The sequence below is a fragment of the Falco punctatus genome (assembly GCF_963210335.1).
Source record: "Falco punctatus genome assembly, chromosome: 14".
Classification (NCBI taxonomy): Eukaryota; Metazoa; Chordata; class Aves; order Falconiformes; family Falconidae; genus Falco; species Falco punctatus.
This window is the reverse complement of record NC_137594.1, coordinates 18,191,308-18,214,122: the sequence shown is the minus strand read 5'-3', so window position 1 is coordinate 18,214,122 and position 22,815 is coordinate 18,191,308. Positions and strand designations below refer to the sequence as shown.

At 37.7% G+C, this 22,815-nt stretch overlaps 1 protein-coding gene across 11 annotated transcripts in view; it reads right to left on the bottom strand.

Annotated features, from left to right (window-relative positions):
- CHD9 (chromodomain helicase DNA binding protein 9) overlaps positions 1-22,815 on the bottom strand; it is a 122,807-nt gene that overhangs the window by 35,928 nt on the left and 64,064 nt on the right. For 8 of the 11 annotated variants that reach the window (XM_080411240.1, XM_080411241.1, XM_080411243.1 and 5 more), the window contains 8 exons: positions 19,378-19,715; positions 9,392-9,503; positions 5,736-5,882; positions 4,332-4,400; positions 4,187-4,242; positions 2,629-2,746; positions 1,987-2,073; positions 496-633 (listed from right to left, as the gene is read on the bottom strand). In XM_080411240.1, coding sequence (XP_080267366.1) covers positions 496-633; positions 1,987-2,073; positions 2,629-2,746; positions 4,187-4,242; positions 4,332-4,400; positions 5,736-5,882; positions 9,392-9,503; positions 19,378-19,715 — 1,065 coding nt within the window. Of the gene's footprint in view, positions 1-495; positions 634-1,986; positions 2,074-2,628; positions 2,747-4,186; positions 4,243-4,331; positions 4,401-5,735; positions 5,883-9,391; positions 9,504-19,377; positions 19,716-20,169; positions 20,553-20,608; positions 20,890-20,944; positions 21,659-22,815 lie in introns of those variants that run through there. The other 3 variants (XM_080411246.1, XM_080411247.1, XM_080411238.1) reach the window with 3 other exon arrangements.

Here is a 22,815-nt window from a genome sequence, read left to right as displayed (position 1 = left end):
AAAACGCATTTCCTTATTACACGTGTTTTTCTTCCTTTCAGTTAGCCCTTTATGACAAGAAGAAAAATAAAAGCAGGAAGTAATTATGGAATCCGTTTGACAGATCTCATTTGCCAATTTCCTTCAGTGCTGAAGTACAAGACCTAACTCTGTTCTCTGTAAAAGGATGTTTATTCTTTATTCTGTTTTCTCCTCACCTTAATGGTGTTTAGATTCTGCGATAGCTAGTTTCAGTGCGTTGCTCATCTTTCCGTTAGAAACTCAGAAAGTTAAAGCACTTCATATTTTTCCTAAGTATAAATTATTTCTTTTAAAGTAACAAATTAGATGAGAGTATTTATCTATGCCTACCTGAAAAAACATTATTCCCAGATAACAAGGCACAGAGATCCTTTACAGTGAATGCCAATGAGCCTTACGTTTAACACAAGTTTAAAGTTGGGAAAATCAAATCCAATTTGCCAAGACAGACAAGTAAATTAGGTATAATTTTACCAATCTCCTTGAGTCAGGCCTGGAAGCTTGCAATTGTTCAAATTCTTCTATTTTTGCTTGATCTACATCTTCTTTCAGCTCCCACGTACTGTCTTCATATGGCAACGAACACCACTTTACTAAATAGTAAATAACAGGCTGCAGAAGAAAATTCTGAATGTTATCAGCTTTTAATTTAGTGTACAGACTGCTAATATGCCTTACTATTTGAGCAGCTAGCTCACATGAGAACTGGAAACAAAAGCACATTTCTCGTATCTTTTAAAACGTTCGGTGCAGATTCTTGCTGTCTACCTAACTTATCCTTGGCTTCTCATACTCTGCCATTTGTGGTAGGCCCCTGGAGTACTTTTTAATCCCACTTGCCCACAGATACATCTTCGTTTTAGGAAAAATAAATTGCTACGTTTGTGATGTTTGCGGAAACAGGGTGGGGGAGGGTGGAAGTAACTACAGCGGTTAACTACAGAGGTGCTACCCAGAACATTTGCTCCACTCTCCAAATCAGGTTACCGGACTCTACAACCAACACCCTGAGAGAGTTCCTCAACAGGTCTGCTAGGTGACCTATAGAAAAATTTAGGAAAAGTCTCAAAAGATGGAACCAACGCAGATTACTGTAGAATCAGTAAATAAATATTTAAAACCAAATAAAATGTCATCTTTCAAAAAGCTGGGGGCAAACCTTATGACATCACCACACTTCTTCTAAAAGCGTTATGAAAAATCTGCTGCATACAATGAAAAGTAATTTTAACCCTCAACCCTGCTTTAGGAAGATTAAAGCAGAATTCACTGGGCAAGTCTGCTCATTTTGCTATCTAGAAAAACAGAGTAAGTATCATAGCTATTCCAACAGCCTTTATCAACTACTTTGCCAGCTCTCTGCCTGCTTCAGACTCTTTTTTGCATATTGGCAATTTATTTGCTTTTCTGATTTTTTTTAAATTTATTTATTATTATTTTTATTTTCTAATGTCATGGGTTTGTTCTATAATAGCATTCCAGAAGAGGTATTTCAAGTTAAAAAAAAGTTTTGATAAATACAGAGGAAAAGGTCCACTTGTGGCTGTCAAAACACCTCTCAATCACTGGTTGCCTAAAGCCTAGGGACAGAGTTAGAGAGGAAGAGGCAGTCACCACTGCCCTGCCTTCAGCTGTGACCCCTTCTCACTGTCAGAGGTAAGGACAGTAGATGCAATCAGTCTCTTGTTGGAACTCACAAGGCAATTATCAGACCTCATATTTATGGTTAGTAACTACCTAAGCTTTCTCTATGATGACCTATTAATACTCATAATATAAGCCACTGAACTCTGATTTCTATTTCAAAATAGATGTCTAGCACAGGAAATAATATCGTCATGTCCCATAAAAAAATGTTGCTGAAGCTTACAATCATTAAGGCAATACTCTGAAATCTGCTAAAATGATGATTACCAAACAGTGCTTGGAGATGTATCTTCTTGATTTGCTTTAAGATTTATTTACCTCACCAGTGTCCTTATCTTCACAAAGAGATACTTCTAACACCCGATCTACTTCAACATAGTCAGGATTAAAAGGTTCTTCTTCCATCTGCAATGCAAGATTAATAGAGTCAGTAAAGAGGCAAAAAATGCTGGTATATGCTGACACTTGGTGTCATCGTAAACAAAATTAATTTGGCAGCTGCAAACTACTGAGGCTTTTGCACACATCTTAAAATCCCTCAACCCCCACAGCCTTTTTAAAAAAAATTATTTATTTTGGGGTTTTTTTGGCAACAGGCACCAAAGAGGGATCTGACATGAGAATAGAAAATGCAGTCATTTAGGGATGAATTGCTGTTTTGGGAAAGCCATATAGTAGTGAAACTAGTGATACTAACATCATCTTTCCCTCCTTACCCCTTTGAAGTAGTTACCCAAACAATCCCAATTTTAAACCGTGCAGGTCAGGTTAGTTCAGCTACTCCAGAAGACTCTCTCTTAAAATTACGTTAAACAACCAATCCCCTGCCATAATCAACCCCTCAACCCCCGACAGCTCATTCTTACTTCTCAACATTCAGTTGTTCTATTTAAAAGCAAACTATTAATCACAACTTTGCAAGGAACATAAAGCTTATTTAATTGTGTATCTCATACTCACATCTGCAAAAAAGTGAGCTCTTTGTGCTTGCCTTAGTTTGAATCGTTTTATTTTCTGCTGGATTCTTTTATCCTTTAAAAGCTGTTGTTCTGTGGCCCACTCACAGTGGAGGTAAGAGCTAAATTTACAAAGATTAACATTAACGTACTAGTAAAAGCAAAAGCTTACTATTTTTAATATACAGTTAATCCAGTATATTTTATAAACCAGAATTTCACTCAAAAAGAACATTTTATCATTTAAGACAGAATTCACTATAAAGATCAAAGATTTATTCCTCCAAAAAATCGTCTCACAGCATCTAGTTAAGGCAGAATTTTTTGGCTAGGACCTCTATGGATCCACTGATTTCCTTTATGTGTCCTAACGAGAGAAGCAAGTGTATTTAAAGTAAGCTTAAATAAATGAAGTTTTAATCAAGTTTAAAATCTGACACCTCTATCAGAAAATACCCAGAGATATGAAGTACTGAATATACACTGGAGCTAACTTTTTCATGTATTTCAGGTGAATATTTCTTGACAAGTACTGCTGAAATATACAGCTGAGCCCATTAAAAGATCAGTGAGGAGCGTCAGAGCCCATCTGACCAGCAAAAAGGAACATGCCATCAGACTGGACTGGGAGAGAACACAGCAAGTCAAAGGAAGGAGGAAGCATGAGCACCAGTACCTACACCACCTGACTGCACCCCACGTGAGCCTTTCTGAAGTTAGACTGGTTTGACAGAAGTACATATTTCTTCCTCACACTCCCTTTTTAATATGTTTTCATCACTCTTTATGCTTTCTAAAGATATGGTAGAAAAAAAGAGCAGCTACTGCTGGGTATTACTCATTCTCGGATGAAAAGACAGACTTTACCCTTTCAGAAAACAAGGGCTAAATGGTCTCCAGAAACATGTGAACCCAGAGTCTCAAAAAAACCCAACCCAAACCACCACATTTATTAGCAAGAATCTAATGAAATTACTCACATATGTAAAATTAGAAATGTACTGGCACTTTCAACATCAAGAAGCAGGTAGTGACAGAAAAATAGGTATGACATTTTAAATAGGAAAATATGGAAAAAGCTCTTCTTCATTCTTTATTTCCTGCTTCAGATGTAAAAATAATTTCAATTGCTAAAAGTTTTGTTCTTTTTAAAATGGTACAGCTGACTCCTACATCAAGCTCTCCTCAATGTATGATCCTGTAAATCTAATTTAGGTTCACAAAATAGCTCTGACTTAAATTCATGAAATTGTAACTAGCCTCAGACATGTAGCCGTTGCTGAATATAATAAAATATATCTTCTCTAAAAAGTCTGTTCTTTTGGCAATAACAGCTGTCAGTTTATTGGCCAGTGCTGGTTTCACAATACTGATAATTTTAAAGTTACTATTAACAACATAATGTAGATTCTTAGCAATTTTAAGATGAAATCTGTAAAGAAAAATTTCAAAAGATGACAAAATCTGATTATAAGTCACCTTCAAACAATATCAAACTTTAGCACGTGCTTATGGTACTTATTATTTCAGTCAACACCTCCAATGAAACTTTTAATACTTACTAGTTCTTATATTTCACAAAGAACTCTTCTGTTTCTACTGTCATCCCAGCAGATATCTAGGAAAGGAAATTCACAGGAAACATCAAATAATAAACACAAATCCCTTTTTTCAAATAAGCAACTTCAATTCATGACAATCACTTACTTCTTTCTTTATTACCCTGGAGGATAAGATCTTGTCTACAATTGCTGCATCTTCTTCACTTGGATTTTCCTATAAATGCAGGAAAAGACTTCAGTCACACTAAATGCCCTCTCTTCAAAGTTATCAGGCTTAAAACGAGATGTCCTGGTTAACCCCAGCTTGGGTTAAACCACACAGAAGAAAACAGTATCATTATAAATTGTAGTAAATACCCTCTCTCCAAACTCATCAGGCTTAAAACCTTCAAACACCAGCAGCTGGTTAAAAGATCAACAATAAAGGCAAATTTGACCTCTACCAGCAGCACTCTTTTTTTAACAGTCTGGGAGTAAAATTTAAAACGCAGGTCTATATTCAGAGTGAAATACATGCAAAAGTACAGCAAGTCTGGCACTTCCGAAGAGCATCAGATGCAATGCTCACCTGCCAAACACACTTACAGAGCGAGCAATGGTGACTCTGATGCCTGCCAGACACAGACTCCCTGTGAATGCCCCGCTGAGTTGATGCGATACAGTGGACATACCCAGAATCTCGTTATACAGACAGGGAGAAATAAGAACTTTGGCAGATTGGTTAAAACAAACAAACAAACAAAAAAAACCCAAAAACAAAACAAAGCAAAACCAACATGTGTAGAACTCAATTCAATAGATTTACTCTGAACACAGCTAACAAACGTGCTGTGGAGTCAGGTAGACAAGGTCACGCTCAGGTATTCCAGCAGGGCTTAGGTGTGACACTGATAGGGGATTACTTGGCTCCGCCGAGAGCGAAGCTGTGGTTCCAGAGATCAAGAGTCCATGTTTAAAAGGTTGCTTGCAATAAAAAAAGTCACCTTTTCCCTCTTGTCTTGATTTGTTCCCAATCACACTATCTTTCTCCTTCCAACTTTGTCACCCTTCAAACTTCTCATGAACACTTTTTTTCCTGTTTCTTTCCTGCCACTTTATTTACCTAGAATGGCTCAACAGCAAGTTTGAGTACCAGAGCTGGCACAAGTTAAACAGTGAAGTGCAGACCTGAAGGGGGGTAAAAAGGAATGAGTATCGTTCTTAAAAATCTCAATAAACAGAGATCCCCATAGGGTCATTTAACGTTATACTTCTGAAAGTCATCTTTTTATCAGCATACAGGTTTTCCATATGCCTACAGAGCGTAGCGCATTATTTGAGACATACCTAGCCTTAGCCTCATCCTTCAGCTAATGACTGTTTATAACAGAAAAGAAAACACAGTAGTAAGCAATTTCTTCCAGTTTTCAAGATCTTAGCAAGGTGTCACATTAAATGAACCATGGCTTAGTAATAACAATGTATTCCTTCCAAATTAGGAGCTTTATTCACTGAACTCCATGAGAGAAATGAGAAGGTCCCACTACAGGCCAAGCCAGTTTTTACTTACCACAAATAACTGTAAAGGCTGTTCAGCAGGTAAAGGGGCAGAATTCTTTTTGATTTTCACAGATACTTTAGCTTCTTCTTCCGACTGTTTTCCTTCTCCTTCTTCAGCATATTTTTTCCTTTTAACTTGACGATTTGATCTTCTCTTCTGCATGCAGGCGAATAAAAACAGAAGTGTCACCAAAAATTTTCTCTAACATGAACTGCAAGTGCTGGGAAACTATAAGCAACACTTACATGTAAAACCGAAGGCCAACGTTTGATAGAAAACATGAAGCATGTGAATCACAAAGGGACAGAAGTAGCCACATACTATTCTAGATAAATTAATTTCTTTTTTTCTGTTTCATATAAACATTTGCTACTTTTATTTTTAGAGTTTGAAAGCAAGCCTAGAACAATATTTTCAGGGTATGGAAGCAAAGCGGGCATATAACAGATCTCCCATAAGCATCAGTATTTCAACAGCAGTTCCATAATGCAATGTAACAGTAGTGTGTTACCCTTCTATTAAAGATACAAAATATGCTGAAGCGTCTCTACTGTGCAACAGTCCTATAAATAAAAAAAAATTATGAAGATTTTCATTAGATCCCATTGGTCAGATTGGTGATGAAGCCTGATTTGATGGCTAATAAAGCCTGTTGCTTTGTTAATGTATTTGTTTTCTCCTCCACCTTAATCAAGCTTGTTTAACAGCAGTGTTTGGCTTACTTTGTGGTTTCTCTCTCCCATCTTCCACTCCTGTTTCTGCAAGAATCTGAGGATAACAAGTTCCAGTTGCAGAAATAATGTTCAGTCTAAGAAAGTAATTCCTTCTCACTCACTGTTTAAGTTTAAAATACTTGGATTATTAGGATATTGCATAACCTTTCCACCCCTCAGTACCGTTATACAGGACACTGCGTATTTAACCATAAGGTTAATTTGTAAATCCATTAGACAGATAATGACAGAAGAATCAAACTAGTCAGCCAATATTTGAAAGCACTGCAATCTGCTTTAGAGAACAAAGATAAAATCACCTAAGTAAAATAGTCTCTATAAAATAAATTAATTATATTGAACAACACAGCAAGACGTATTTTTGTTTAGGGAAAGCCACTTAATACACTTATTGTGGTGCAATACACCACAGTAATCAGTTGGGAGAAGAAGAAGTTGTGAACAGAACAAAACCCAAAATCCTGCGGTCATTGTATCTGCTCTGCTGAAACCAGTAAGTAACAGTAAGATTGCAGCACAGGAACTTTCTTCCTGACTGTTAACTTCAGCACTTGGTCTGGCTGGTATCTGGTAAAAGACCTAGCTATGCTATAAGTATTTTAGTTAGGTATAGTAGAAACATTTTAAGTTTTTTAGTAAGGTAGAGCAGAAATACCACATACACAGTAAAAACCAAAGAATAGGCATCACCATTCATCTGGAGAAGCTACATATATGAAACTACTCAAATGGATTTCCACAGTAACGTAGCCAGATTAGGTATTTTTCAGTAAAAAGTTGACTGTATGCAGGGTGGGGTGTTAGCATAAAAAGAAACTTCAATTTTAAACAGGCACATTAATGTGACATAGAATGTCACATTATAGTCAAGTCAACAGTTTGCTGACAAGGGGTAGATTTTACGTATTTATTTTTAAAGTGTCAGCTAATAGGAGCAATGCAAAATGACGTATGAATTCGGAAAAGAAGGATTAAGAACCACGCTGAAGTTTTACTCATTAAGCATTTGTTGGATTTTTCAAAACCTAATGAGGCATTAATTGGCATTCTCAATCCTTCTCAGCATGTCTTTTCTTAAAATATGAAGTGATGAACAAAACATCAACAGACACGTTCTCCGACATATAAATACATAACCCGAGTCGTTTGAAAAAAAACAAAACCAACAAACTTCCCCTGAGCCTAGAAGAATGGTCATAAACCAGTGCTCTAAGGCACAGAAGAAAGTAGCACCACACGTTTTTCCAAGAAATAAATCAACGTATTTAAGGAAGACGCTTACTGTGAAACTAAGCATACAAAATGAATTAGGGAACGAAAAAGACCTAAAATTGCCCTCCGGAGCTTAGAAATAGACACCTATTTGCAGTACGAAAAGAACGTCATTAAAATGTTCAAAAACTAAAGAGAGAATGAACTAATGAATAATACAACTTTTGTCTTTCCTGTTACGCTTCTCCCAAACTCCTCTTAAAGTAGACAGGGCAGTGCTGTGTCACGCTGCTGAAAGTTTTTCTAACCCGTGCCACCCCTTACTATCTCTGCTCTCTGTTCCCTTCACACCGGGATCATGCATTTGATGATACTCCCTGTTCTCCTCGCACTAGAACTGAAGACGACCCTCGTCACGCTAAAAATCAAATATCAAAAAACCCAAAGACAATGAGAAAAAACAAAATACCTTTAAGTCTTTTGAACTACATCTGTTGGCCTACAAATTTATACCTACCTGATCACTGAACACTATTGATAAGTTACAGTACTTCAGAACCAGCAAAACTGCCGTCACCTCCTTCAGCGTACTAAACAGACATTCTATACCAAGACAAATTCCCTGGGAAATAAATAATTTCACATTCCTTTCCAGGTAACCTTCATCTAAGACAAACTATCATTTAAGTTAATAAAAAGTCATTCTGAAAAATTGCTTCTGATCTTCCCCCCCCTCCCAGCATTATCACCAGTGAAATACTAAAGGTCAACTCAGTATCTCATAACTGTTTTCTGACATTGTCATCAAATAAGGAAATTCATTTTTACTCAACACCACCTTATTTCGAATATTGATTCCATCTCTGTGGATGACACCGCCACAGGATAAAAACCTGTGCACTTCCAGCGTATAACCTTACTTTTAATGGAGTTTGCCCTAAAGTAAAGTTGTAATCCTGCTCCTAAGATACACATAAACAGGATATTATCTCTTATGAACAGTTCATACTTCTTTGCGCGTAAGTTTTGTAAACAATTAGCTATGCTACTATTATACCAGGGCAATTACGAAAAAACTGCAGAAAGAGTTACAAGTGAGATACTCCTCAAGGGAATGATTCTACCACTTCATCTCTTGATCTGGCACTTCCTTCAGAAGTATTCCACACGCAACTAGAGCCTATCAGCATATTGACCATCGCTGCCTTCAAATCCAAGATTACAGGAAACCAATTCTTTCAGTTTCTACAGAAGCAGAACCCAGAAAAAACAGGAAGCTTGAAACAAGCCTTTTAAATGTTCTCAAAGAGCCAGTTTCACTGCTAAGAGCCCAGCCTATTAGGCAATCTTTGCATTTTCCTCGTAAAGTCAGCCCAAGTAAGGATCAGGTCTAACTCAAGGTCAGCTCAATAGATAAGCACCTGCAGTCTCAAATCTATGGAACTCTGCACTAAAATGGAACAGAGGTACCAGCGGGGCGTTGATGTCCCTTTTCAGAAAGGGGACTCAACCTGTAGGATTTTCTGATTTTCAACTGGGAAAAGCTGCTGATAATGTACGATAATGAAAATGATAATACCTATGAGAGACAGACAGCAGTGAGAGAATAACTGTCACAGCGTCACAAGGAGTGTAACTACTCGGAGAGATGGGAAAAAAAGAGACCTGCAGAAGTAACAACACGTACAAATTTAAAAGGGAAAAATTCTGACTACTTACCTGTGAGTCTTCATCTTTCAATGGCCGCTGTGTAGTCTGCTTAGCATCAGACAATTCATCTGAAGATTCATTTTTTCTTTTCTGCTTCTTACCCAGTGTGATGATTAGCTTTCTGTTCGGGAAAAAAACCAACATCAAAGTAAATGCCGTATACTAGTCTACTTAACTTCAAGATTAAAAGTAATGCTGCATCGATTAGCAACTCCCATGTTTTTCTTAATACAAAACTCAGGAAGCACCGCTGACTGAAAAAGGAAAAATGTACCTCCAAACAAAAAGGTACAACTGTACAGTAGACAGTATTTTCTACTACCGTTACTGAGTTTCTCTACAGTGAAGCAGTTACCTTACTATTGCAAACTCCTCTGCGTCATACATACTTTAAATCTATACATGACTAAGACAGATGCAAAATCCAATATTTAACTGACAACAGTAAACTATACAAATTTAGCATAAATACCATGTGCAGATGATGACAGTAAGTGATTTATCATAAAACCCCCACTATTATGAAATGTATCTTCTCTTATTTTTACATAAAAAAGTTAGCTATAGACAATGATCTAAAATCATTCAAAGCTGTCTGACATGCAAAATGTTTATGTTTAAATAAATCATTCAATGGTAAAAATGCATGAATCCTTTTTGCCTCTAAAAGAAAGAAGTAAAGAAGCAGCTGTATTCCAACTCCAGTAGTTTTATCTGTAAGAAATCCTAGAACATCTCAGAATATGTTAAGAACCAATATTATGTTGGATAAATTCATTAAATTCTAATGAAAAAGCACCAATTATTTCGTTGTTCAGATTTAAAGGTCAAGCTGTAAATCACAGTATCAATTCATTTGACTTGTTTTTAACTAAAGGGTGTCAAAATATTTATTTTTTCCTATTTGAAATGTGCCAAATACTCCTCTTTAAATATGTTTTCAGTGGCATCATTGCAGAATGATGACAAACTATCCAGTAAAATCCACAGATAAAGAGCTGTCCTAAAATATGTATTTTGCATAGTATCAATCATCAAAACTATGTAACAGAAAATAAGGTAACTGTTCCAGCATACAAGCCTCTTCTGCTATTTTACAGAACCCAAGACTTCACGCAGACAATAAAACTTATTTTACATCAAATACATTGGCCACCTGAAAAACTGCTGATGAGAAGGTAGTGGTTGTAACACTCGTATCTCATTTGCTTCTCTTTGCAAGTGTCCCAAGTGAGAGAACTGTCACATTTGTACCACGTCCAAAGTAACAGACCACACAGGAAATGAAAATCTTAAGAATTACCAAAACACTATGGATAGTTTAAGCAACATGGCTTACAAAGTATCACAGGCATATTTTAAGAAGCAATGAACGTTTTCATTGGTTTTTAGTATGTAATCACTAGGCACCTTCAGTGGAAAGGTAAAAAAAAAACAAAACAAACCAAAAAAACCAACCCACCAAAGAAAACATTTTCCACTGCTGTATTTTTCTAGTATGAACTGAACGACACTGACGAATGCATGTTGAAATTAAGCTGCAGTAAGCATAATCACAGATCTGCTTGTTCACAGAGCTGCTGACTGAGAAGAAAAGTCTGGTCCTCAAGTCACTGCTTTTCATTAGGTGTTCTCAGCTTAATTATTACTTAGAAAACATGTTTATAATTGCAGAAAATAATTTCAACATGGAACACACTGGCTTTCCTACTGTCTTCAAGAGTAGTATGGGAGTTTTTTTCTCCTCACTTTTCAACCTCTGATTGGGATTCTTTTTTCCTTCTTTAAGACTGTTGGATGCTCGGGTATTTGTCCAAGATAACTCTTCCTGGTGATGGACTTGGATAAAGCACTTTTCCCATTTTCATCTCACTTTGTTTCATAGAAATTAAGTGTTACATTAGCACTTGTCAGCTAATATGTCAAATTAGCTAATATATTCCAAAGTGATGCAGACAAGGCGCACTGTGATTGAACTTCTGAGCTTGTTAAATGGAACTGTAGATACTAAAATTTAACATGGATTTAAAGGGAAAGCCAATAAAACTTCTGAGTGAGAATACCTTGGAAGACCAGCAAATTTGCGAAACAGCAGCTATCCCACAAAGATCCTGGTTTGCATCTTTTGAGTTTGGGGAAAATATTAAGAAGTATCATGTATGTTTTCCCTGCTCTTAAATTCTTCCCATTGCATCCACTTCTGGCCATTGCTAAAGAGAGGATATTAGCCTAGATGAAACTCTGGTCTCAACTGGGTATGTGCTCTTCTAAACTTTATCCATATGTTATTAAGTGCAACAAGCTGTGCTGATCTCTACCCGTCCCTTGCTGATCTTTTAATTGAAATAACTGGACATAGAGTATATTTAATCCAGTGAACTCACATGCCATAATGTGTAAATAATTATTTTTTGACCACTAAGATTCCAAGTCTTCTCTGATACGGAGCAAAAGCATTAAAGGCCTGATGAATGTACGGTATGTAGAGATGATAGTGAATGTGATACATGTATTGATTTTTAAATGAACAACAAGACTACTAACAACAAAGAAAAAAGGATAACTACACGTTCTTTCATCAAATAAGTGTTGAGATACAAGTCAAGCTGGAACAGGTCTCTGGAGGACATCTGGTCCCTACTCAAAGCCAACTTCAGAGTTCTTTTATGTTGCTCAGTTCAATCCAGTTCTTATTTCCAAGGCTGACACCTCCCTCGGAAACCCATTCCAAATTTTGATCCTCTTTGTGTAAAATGGCAGAATAAAATGCTTCACAAATGCATGTTGCTATATTAAGCATTTATATCCATGCAACCACAGTTCAGCCTCATTTCATGCACTACTGCCTAATATTTTAGACTCGAGTTCCTTTTGGATTCAAAAGGCCCATGGCCACGACTATTTTACTATGAGTTGTAGTGGCATCCATCAAATAACAGAGGATTTTAAGGACATTCTGGTATAGAATATAGGGGTTTTTTATGATTAGACTGCTCTCTAGTTACACCTTCCCTTGCACATGTTTTCCTCTTCTCCTCTGTAGTTGTAGTCCCTCCCTCGTGTTCAACTCCTGCTCTGCCCCTGCAGTCTTACACATAATGTTCCACTTCTCTGTCAGCTTTTGTGTCTTATCTTCATCTTGTGTTGCCTACTCCCTGTACTTCTCTTCACAAGCATCCTCCTGATTTTTTTTTTTAACATCTTCTCTACATGTTGCAGATCAGAATATTTCCTCCTTTATACAGATACAGTGCCAATGTGAGGAATAAATGCACAGTTTCACTTCTTTCTGATCCAGTGCCCAGAATCACAATGCTCCTTGCTATCAAAGTTTCTGAACGACAGTATGGTGCTAAAGTCACGCGTTTTTATTAGTAAAAATGCAATCTGCTCATATTTTGGCCCAAAACCTCTAAAAAATCTGCTATGTGAAAACAATGATTTTCAGAAGCTTGTAAACTGGATCAGTTCTGTGAAAATTTTTCATTGAGAGCACAAGTTCTCTTGCCAGTTTATAAATTTCTGCATGAAAGCACGAAGATCCTTGGCTAAAATCCCTTTTCCACCCCGAAACAAACTGTTCTGAACAGAAACTATCTATTCTGTTTCTATGAAAAGGAAACGGCACACTGCAGACACAGAATAAATAGTATCACTAGACTCCATTCCAATTTCACCTTCTCTTGCCTTTTCAAATTTAAAATGCATCTTATTACTTAACATCTAGAAATACTTTAATGATTAGACAGCATAAGATTCCTTATATATGTATTTCCTCCTAGAAGGAGAAACTAAAGATCTTGAGGAGCTTATACCAATGGAAAAAATTTAAAAGAAGCTGTCTTATGAGCCATTATTACTTCTGACCCTTAGCATAAGGCTCTTAACACAGTTTAGATCCATAAAACTGCAAGACATTAAGTATCAGCAAGACCACCAGGAACCACTACTTGAGAAGCACTGCAACTTTTTCTTATAAATTAAGAACTACTAAGAATCTGCTCCCTTCCCACCCTTCCATTTGATAGCAGAGAATGTGATGGAAGAATTGTCAGTACTTTGAAGAGCTTTTAAACTCCAAAGAACGGTTTTCAAAACCTTCCAAATAGTAAACATGGGGAAGTATTAGAGAGTAAAGAAAACCAGCAAATATTTATTAGGCTTGCAAAGAAATAATAAGTATTTTTGGCCTTCAATGCATGCCTTTAATAAATCATTTCACTTCAATTTTCCCAAAGCAGAGAAACACCAAATAACTAATTATTAGCGTCCAAAGCCCTCTCCTGAATATTTGAATTTGCAGTCAAAGCACTGTGTTATATTACTAGCAACGGTCATCAACAGCATTTGTACACTTTTAGCACTAAAAACTTAGCTAAGTCTTATCTATTCGCAAAATACAAAGCCAATTATTTTCTTGACAACACAGCGTATCCTCTTGGAATGAGAGTTAAACTAGTGATATAAAAACTGTTGCTCTTATTCTTTCAGCATATATTTAATACATAATACTAACACACTAAAATTAACCACTATCTCCTCCAGTTATAGTTCAAATTAATAACTTTTGGATTGTGCACAGATTTTTAAAACACTCCTAGAGTCTTACTGGAACCAACAGCCATGAAGCTCAGACAACACTGGAATACGGATGCAAGAGAACAAACAAGCGTTTACTTATTTGCTCGATAAGGCCACGCTATTTTGCATTCATATATTTTGCAGTAGAAACTTAGACTCTGTAACTCAGACCCAACTTATGCATTAAAACTAGAACCTGGGAGCAGAGAGACCTTCACCAAGGAGTCACAGCTCAGTGCATGCAAAGACATCCCAAAAGGATGATCAAATCTGTAGTCTGTGTGCCATTTCTGATCATGACAGAAATTTAAGATCTAACAGAACAAAAAGACTCAGTGAGCATCTCCTCCCTTTGTGCACAGGCCTATTAGCCCACATTTGCCTGACTTACATGAAACAAAAGACAATGCACAATGTCTGCCTTTAGGTAATTCACTTCGAGTTCTGGCATTTAAATTTAAATGATAGAGGACCAGCATAACAGGTGAATCACTGGCTTTCCACACAGGTCCCCCCACCATGTCTCCTGCTGCTGAGTTCACAAAGGTTTCAAACCATCTTAACACCATCATATCAACAAATGATTGCATCAGGATTTTCCGTCATGGTCTTAGGTCCTAAAAATGCTCTGTCTTGTAAACAATACATGCCATGAGAGACCTACTTCAAGGCAACAAGGACATTTACTGATTTGAGTAGTGATTAAGATCACACAGGACTTGCTGCATTCATTACTGCCTAAAGTAAGGGTTAATTAAAAAAAAATTAAAATAATCTACCATTGGTCTTCTAGCACATGAAACAATACAGCTATTTCTGATAACCAGAAACGGTTCTGAACTTAAGGACTACCACCCTGAATCAAACATCTGTAAAAAATTCTTAGGATTGGGGGATTTATTTATTTAAACTATGCAGTAATAAAAAAAAAAATCCTATCCTAAATGCAGTCTACTGATACTGTCCTTTACATCACCAATGCAGAACTGCTGCTTTTCATCAGGGCCATGATATTTAATTTTATGTTTGAGTAGGTGGGAATACATTAAGAGCTATAAAACCTAAATGCCAATCTACTTTTTTGAACAACAGAATGTTCACAAACTCATAATTCTTCTATCCTTCATATCAAGTGCTAAGAAGTAGATTTTTTCGTTTAAATATGCATGACCTTACATGGAAGAAACAGAATTATAACCAGTTAGAAAAAGCTTATAAATGGAAACAAATGCTATGCAAAAATATTAAGGGCTTAAATGATTCCTAAACATCAATGCACGTAGCCAGGCTATGAAAAGTGGTTCTGCAGTTCTCAGAAATACTGTCAAGTAAGTTACCTTTGAAGATTTAACTTGATCAGTAATCAACACATAAAGCAAACTGGTTACTTAATTTGGTAACAGTAAATAAATTATACATGCATTCTTCTAATAATTTGTCATATGCTTACAATGTTCTTGGTAATAACAGAATTCAGTCATTTATCTTCACCAATGCTTACAGCACAGAAACTTTACTAATTACTGAATCCAGTTCTAAACCATCTGACTGAAACTAACAAGCATTATTTCTTTGACTTCAAGAGGTCAGAGGATTAAAAAACTTAATGCCCACCTTTAGAAAGGAACTACAGCCTGCCTAAAAAGAAACTGCTAGTAATTTATAACTAGCAATGGTAAACTGTAAAGAATCATGCTGTAATTTTTTTCAGTACACTTACATCTCAATAGAATCACAAAGGAAAATGTAAACAGTTAACATGAAGCCGCCAAGCACATACCAATTATGTTTAATAAAAAAAAAGCCAGGGGATGATGACACACACACACGACACTGACGGATGACAGGATGGGATGACTTAAAAAAAAAATCATCCTGTCGCCTGTATCCCCTAAATTCAGACACAGCAGTGAAAACTCATCTTGATCCTAGATGAGGCCTACTCAATTTCAGTGAAAACTGCATTATATTACTTTTAAAAGCACACTTTTTTTTTTTTTTTTTTGCTTTTCCTACTGCCGGCTACAAGGTAATTTTACTTATCAAGGTCTGTTCAGCAACTACTGTTAAAGCTAGAGATCAAGGATGTAGAACCTATCATTTTCACAGACTGACAACTGTGTAACTCTGCAAATTCTCCTCAAAAGCAATGCAGGAGGTGCTACACAGGACATGCTACAGAGACAGGACCCTTCTAAGATCCCAGTGAGGTCTGCAATCACCAAGAGCTTGCTGAATGCTGGATTAGAGAAGGTATAATTGTGCTCATATTGGATAGGCTATGTTTGATGCTAGCAGTGATGTCAAAGATCAGATCAAAGCCAGTCTCCAAACACTTCCCAAAACTAAAAAAAAAATAAAAATAAATGCAATTCTCAGCAGTTCCTGCTCTTTCAACTCTATACTAGCCCGCAATCAAACAGGAATCACCTGAAACATGCTTCTGCCCAGATCTTCCCAAACACATGTAACTCCGCACCACCTCCCACACCAGTGTGGCTCTCGGAATCCACACTGAATCAGGACAGCTAACCATTACTGCAAGTCAAAGGTGTTTGCTATGGAGAACACTGAAAAGAAAGATACTCATCTGGGATGGACATATCACAGCGAAACGGAAAGACAACGGCTTATTCTTTTTTTATTACAGATCTTTATTGGCTGTAAGGTTTTACTCATGATGTTACTGCTTGTAGAAGAATTACAGTTGAGAACAGTTTATAACTGTTGGAAATTGTTTATTTATCTTTTTTTACTGTCTTGCGAGTTTCTTTTTGTGCTTAAATGCAAACAATATCATAAATACAACCTGACTATTTTTTTTAGTTGTTCTCTTTATTCAGTAAAGAAGAAAAAAAAAAGTAATTTTTTATTCCAATTTTGAACCAATCTCAGAAATCCTTAATTCCAGAGAAAACAAGAAATTTTCATAGAATTGATGTCCTCCCCTTCCCCTTGCCCAATACAACACTTGGGTTCTAAAGGTGTTATTTTATCATGGCAACATTTTCTTCCAAGATTTAGCCCGGGTTTGTTTCAAGATAGAGAAAACCAATGTAGCAACCCACACATTTAAAATCCCAAACCTATTCTGACATAATAATTTCCAGGATGTGCTTAGACTCGTTAAGAAATATTTTCTTAAGCATGTAAGATAGGAAGAAATCTTTAGAAGCATTGTTGAACCTTCTAAGACCCTTACTAGTTACTGGATTTAATTTTCTTCTCCTCTAAATAAAACAAATGTTATTAATTACACATTTTTTTTAACCAGTTTTGAAACGACAAGCATAGCCACTCCATAGTAAATGCTCTTATATAAGATCAATAGATACATCTGCATAGAGAACAGTCTGGTAAGATTACCCTTTAAAAAAAAATAATCAAGGCCTTCCTGCAATTACTGCTCTTCAAAACCACTGTAGCAGATGTTGTTGCTAAACAGTTCATATTTTATGTATTTATATAAATAACAAAAAACAGTGATAACACAACATAACAACAGACAAAGCTGTCTGGATGCCTCAAAGCATTTGATTTACTGCTGCCCACCAAAATACGCAGAAATTCTAAAAAATCTGTAGCATGTGGCTCTAGAAGACTCTCTTCACTGCCCTTTTCACTGCCCTTTAATATGATGACTGCTAAAATCTTTAGAGACATGTCCCACGTAGCTAAAGCAATACTGGGCAGCATGATAAACAGAACGCTGACTAGAGCATTAGTTGATTAAACTGGTAAATAATGGGGAGGCAAATCTGCACAGCTCAATGCAAAATTATGAAAAGTTGACCATGCATAATTATATGGGAGTCACTCTACCAGCTTCACTGTGCTTTGGTTCAAGCACAAATACCACGATTAAAAACACAGTTTGAGAAACACCTCTTTCTCAGCTGGCACCGTCTCATGAAATCTTGATAACTGATCCTAACTGATGTGCACAGCTAAGTGTTTCATGAACACAGAAAACTGAACGCAGAAATATAAATTGACGGTAACAGTTTATTTCACTTTTCTGATTAAAACCAGTAAATGTATTGTGGGAACTACGTAGTTAAGCATAAGGACGATACTTTGGCAAGGTTTGTTAATTATCCAAAAGAATGAATAAAAAGGACACTAAAGGCAATTCACATAAAGCTTCAGGAAACCAACACAAGCTAAACAAGAGTGTGTAAGCTTTCCGATTAGACAGACCCACCAAATGTCTGTTACAGAACAGAAGTAAATTCAGAAACACAAAAGTGAAATCAGCTTTGGAAGTACACATCCAAAATCCCAATTGAAACACGATGGAGGAAAAAAAGGAAGCACTATACAGTGTGCTAAGGAGTGTTGTAAGCAGCACTCAATGCTAGCCCACAACCAGGAGGGAAAAAAATTAAAACCATGAAAGTTCACGTCAAGAATGAAGTTGAGTTTAAAGCAGTAACCTTTACACTACAGCATAACTTCTCCAGGAAGTTGTTTACTTTGAACATAAGAAAAACACTGATCTTGAGGAGGAAAAAAAAAAAAGAAAAAGAAAAAGCAGAGAAACAGGCTGATTAAAAGAACATTCATTTCTGCTCCGTATACATTAGGATATACATATGTATATGAGACATTTAAATTTGGAGAGATATGCCAGTTAATATTTCCGTTACCGCAAAAAGAGCATGTTCATAAAAAATAAAAATCAGACTGTAGCAAAGATTTCCATTCCAAGTTCTGACTGACATACTTAACATCATCAATTACACACTTTCCTTTAAAGGTATACAGGAGAACTGGGTTAGCTCTTGAGCCAGAAGATGGGCCACCTACTGAATCCCTTGGAGCAAGCACCTTAAACCAAGGTATCCACCCAGCTTGACCCAACTGAGTCTGCAAAATTTTTAAGAGGACAGATTAAAATGATATGACTGAAGATTACCAAGTGCTTACAACGCAAATTTCCCAATATGCACTTCGCTCTTGATACATGCGGTATCTGTAAGAATACTCACTTGCTAACAAGTTCATTAAGCTTCCAGTTTCTCCCTGTGCAGTTTATCATGCACATTGTTTAAAGATACATGCCAAAACCGATAAAAGACAGCATTTATAGTATCAGATAAACTTAATTTGGAGTCGGAACTGATTACAACACTAGATGAAAGATACTGTGGTCTTGTCTCTGCCTCAAAGTAAGTACAGAATATTTCAGATTATGAGTTTAAAATAATTCCTTTCAAAAGGACAGTCCTACAATCATTTTATCCAAACAGAAAACAGGGCATTCTTGTTCCTGAATGAGAGAGTCCACACATGGACTTAATCAAGATTTTTGTGTAGGCTGGCAGCAGAGAACATTTTATTATCAGTAAGCAGTTTTCACTTTAATCAAGGATTTAGAGTTCAAAGAGAAGAAAACACTTCATTCTACTTACCCAATTTTTGTTTTCTCTTTAATTTTGGATGAGGAACCAGTTTTCGGCTTTTTGCTCTCTTTGTCCTTTGGTTTGGATTTAACTTTTCTACCCTTCTTCTCCTCTTTTCCTTCAGCTGAAACACTGGGGAAGTTTTCAGGACTCATTACCCGTGGAATGTTTCTCTCTCCTCTCTCTTTTGCTTTTGCAATGGCTTCGGATATTATGCGATTTGCCTTCTCTTGTTTACTTTCTGAGTCTGCTTTTTTCTTCTGCTTCTTTTCAGACATTGCCCTCACCTGGGTATTCTGCAACTTAGTACATGATCCTGAACCATCAGTCTTCTTGGAAGAAGGAGGCTGTAGCGGAAGACAAAAAGTAAATAAAATCACCTTATTTTAAGAATGTAAGCACTTCTTGAAAGAAAAAGTGCAAATATTTTTCATGTGGGTATGCATTTCTAAAAAAATTAAAGCGGCAGGGACTCACGCAGACGCAAAAAAGAAGGAATTCTGTTTATACCACAGAATGGCGTGGGTTTCAGAATAACTACATCAATTCTGGGTTTTGAATAACCAATCCACGTACTGGAAAAAAAAAATCTGCAAAAAATATCTAAAAATTCTCTCAGCGTTCCTTCCACCTCTGCAGTTAGAGAAACCAATGCTTAACCTTTCCGGCGTTCCCATACGTTCGGCACAGTCTCCAACATCTCCCATACATGTCCTTCTCTTAAAAGGCGAAAAAGCAAAGAACTCCCGAAGGTAACGGCATCAGGGTTTGACCTTTGTAAGATACCGGGACCACAGTTACCTTAGAGCAGAGGAAGGATCTGCCAGGCTAACTCAGTGCTACACTGAACAGATGCTCCAACAAAATCGAGATAAAAAAACCAAAAAAACAGAACCCCCCAAAAAACAACAAACAAACCATAAAACCAAAAGGAAAATTACGCAGCTGTACATTCATAAAAAGATCAGGAAGAGGTGTTTCTTTTATTTAGAGCAGTAAGGTCAGTGTCTTACAAAACGTGACTCGCTTTTATTGGGAGGTTTTTAATCACTGTTTCGTCGAGGCGAAGAGTTGTTTACACTAGGAAGGCAATACCCAGATTATCTGCCTCTCCTTCCAGCAGGCTAGGAGACATGTTTTTGCTTCCCTCCCCTCCCCCCTTCCCCTCCGAGGAATGGCAAGAATTTCCTATTCAAACAGACAAAAAGCCCAGCAGATAACAGTTACGTTACGTTCTCACCCGTAAATGCGCCTCTGCCTACAGCACGAAGAAAAGCCACCGGGAATTTCCACACACATTTTCTGGCCAAAGCCCGGGCACTTCCCCGGGCACCTTTTCTCTACGCGCCTCACCGGGGGCTGCCGCGCGGCGGGCGGGACCGCTCGCTAAAATGCCACCTGAAGGCCTGCAGGCTCCAGCGAGTCACCCGGCCCCGGGAACACGGCAACGAGCTCAAGATGGCGATGCAGCACGGCTCCCGCCGCAGCAGCCAGTAATAAGGAAGGTTATTCAATCCCATTAGCCTTTTAGCCCAAAGAACCCCTCCTCCTCCCACTCATTCAGGCTTTCACTTACCCTTCCTCTTGGCCTCTTCACTGAAGACATTTCTGGCGTCAGACAAAGGCTTGCCCTCTGCTTTTTCAGCACCCCAGGCAGTGCTCAAGAGAAAAGCATTGAAAGAAGATTGCTAAATGGCCTATTTAGCGAGCCGCAGCCGAGGTACGCGCAAGCCTCCACAAACACGCGTTGCGATTTACCAACATCGCCCTGCCCGGGCGCGCCGAGCCGCCGATCCCGCCGCCCGCCCGGGCCCGGCCCGCCCGCCTCCCCGCCACGGCGGGGCTCACCGGGGCTGGCAGGGCGCGGACCGCCAGATTCCGACAAAGCACCCGAAGAAACGAATGCACAAAGCATCAAAATGCATCGGCGTGAATATTAGAGATGTCGTTAAAAATACCGACTCCTTCTGCGGAAGTAGGCCAGCAGATGGTGCTACCCGTTATTATTCCATTAGACTCTGCAGTTTAACCCCCGACGGGCTGCTCTTCCCTACATGTGGCCCGGGCATTAACCCTTGCTGCCCCGCTCCCGCGGCCCAGGCTGGCTGGCAGGGGGAGCCGTGGGAACGGGGGGCTTTCTGCCCTGCACTTCACCCCGACTGTGCACCCCCACTTCTCGCAACGGGCAGGGGGGGGCCCTGCCTGAGCCCCGAGTCTGCACCCTCAAACATACCTGCCTCCCCAACACACTTTTTTTTTTTTTTTTTTAACACTGACTTCATTACTATAAGCTAACCGAGAAGGTGTGTGTGTGTATATATATATATATATATATATATTCCATATTCTCCCCCAGCAAAGGGGAGAGCCCCCCGGTGTGACCCCTCTGCCCCGCGCAGGGCTCCTTGCCATCAGTACCTCCTCACCCACAGCCACTGGCTGCACAGCAAACTCCGCTCCAAGGTTGGCTTAAAGTGCTATGTTAAAATATCAGACAAGTTTTTAAATACGTGTTGTCAACAGCTCAAATAAAACCAAAAAAAGAAGGCATGATTGGTTTTTTTGACGGGTTATTGAAATAAAACCAAGTCGCTTTTGACAGTGTAGCTCTGTCCTAGCAATACCTTTTATTCTCAGAAGCCCGCTACAGGAGAATAAAGATCAGAATTTTATGTGTTTTGCTTCATATATATTTATACATTTATTTTGTGATCTATATGTGTTTTTCCATAGAAAATTTACAATGTTGCAAAGACTCTGAGATCGTTTATTAGGCCTTACACTTCATCAGAATTTCACTTCTGTTTAATTTAAAAATGTACACATTGAAAACACTATTGGTACTAATAGGTGACATAGATTCCTTTCTTAACAATACTGCTTAAATTCAAAGATATTTCCACAAATATTTGGCTTAATTACAGGGACAATTATTAAGTTTTAATTTTACTTTTGAGAACTCTAGCCAAGATGCTTCTCCATTATAGTTACAGTAGCTATAACAAATTGCAGTGGTTTATCTTTAGGGTTATTTTTTCATAACTCAGTAAAAATGCTAAATAATGTACCATTTTGCATTTTGCGATCAGCCAAACAAAACCAATATTCCTAATGTACTCTTGGTCTAATTTCAGCTCTAAGCCAAATGCTACTAAAGCCAGTACGGTTAGAGGATTTTTAAAAGAAATTGGTATGTCCTTCCACATTCCTGGACCAGAAACGAACAAAAATTGCCTAATAATTAAATGGGCGATATAGAAATCGTGGCTTTTTCATAATTCTTTTGTAATAATCTTCCTACATATTTTATTCCTTTAAAGCAAAGTTTTTTAGGCTACTTCTCCTCAGAGCTCAAAGCTGCTTCCCAAGTTACTCCTCAACAACTTCTACTACTTCCTTACTGTAGAATTGTGAGTATGCTGGGCTACTCTATTTTTTAGTTCCTCA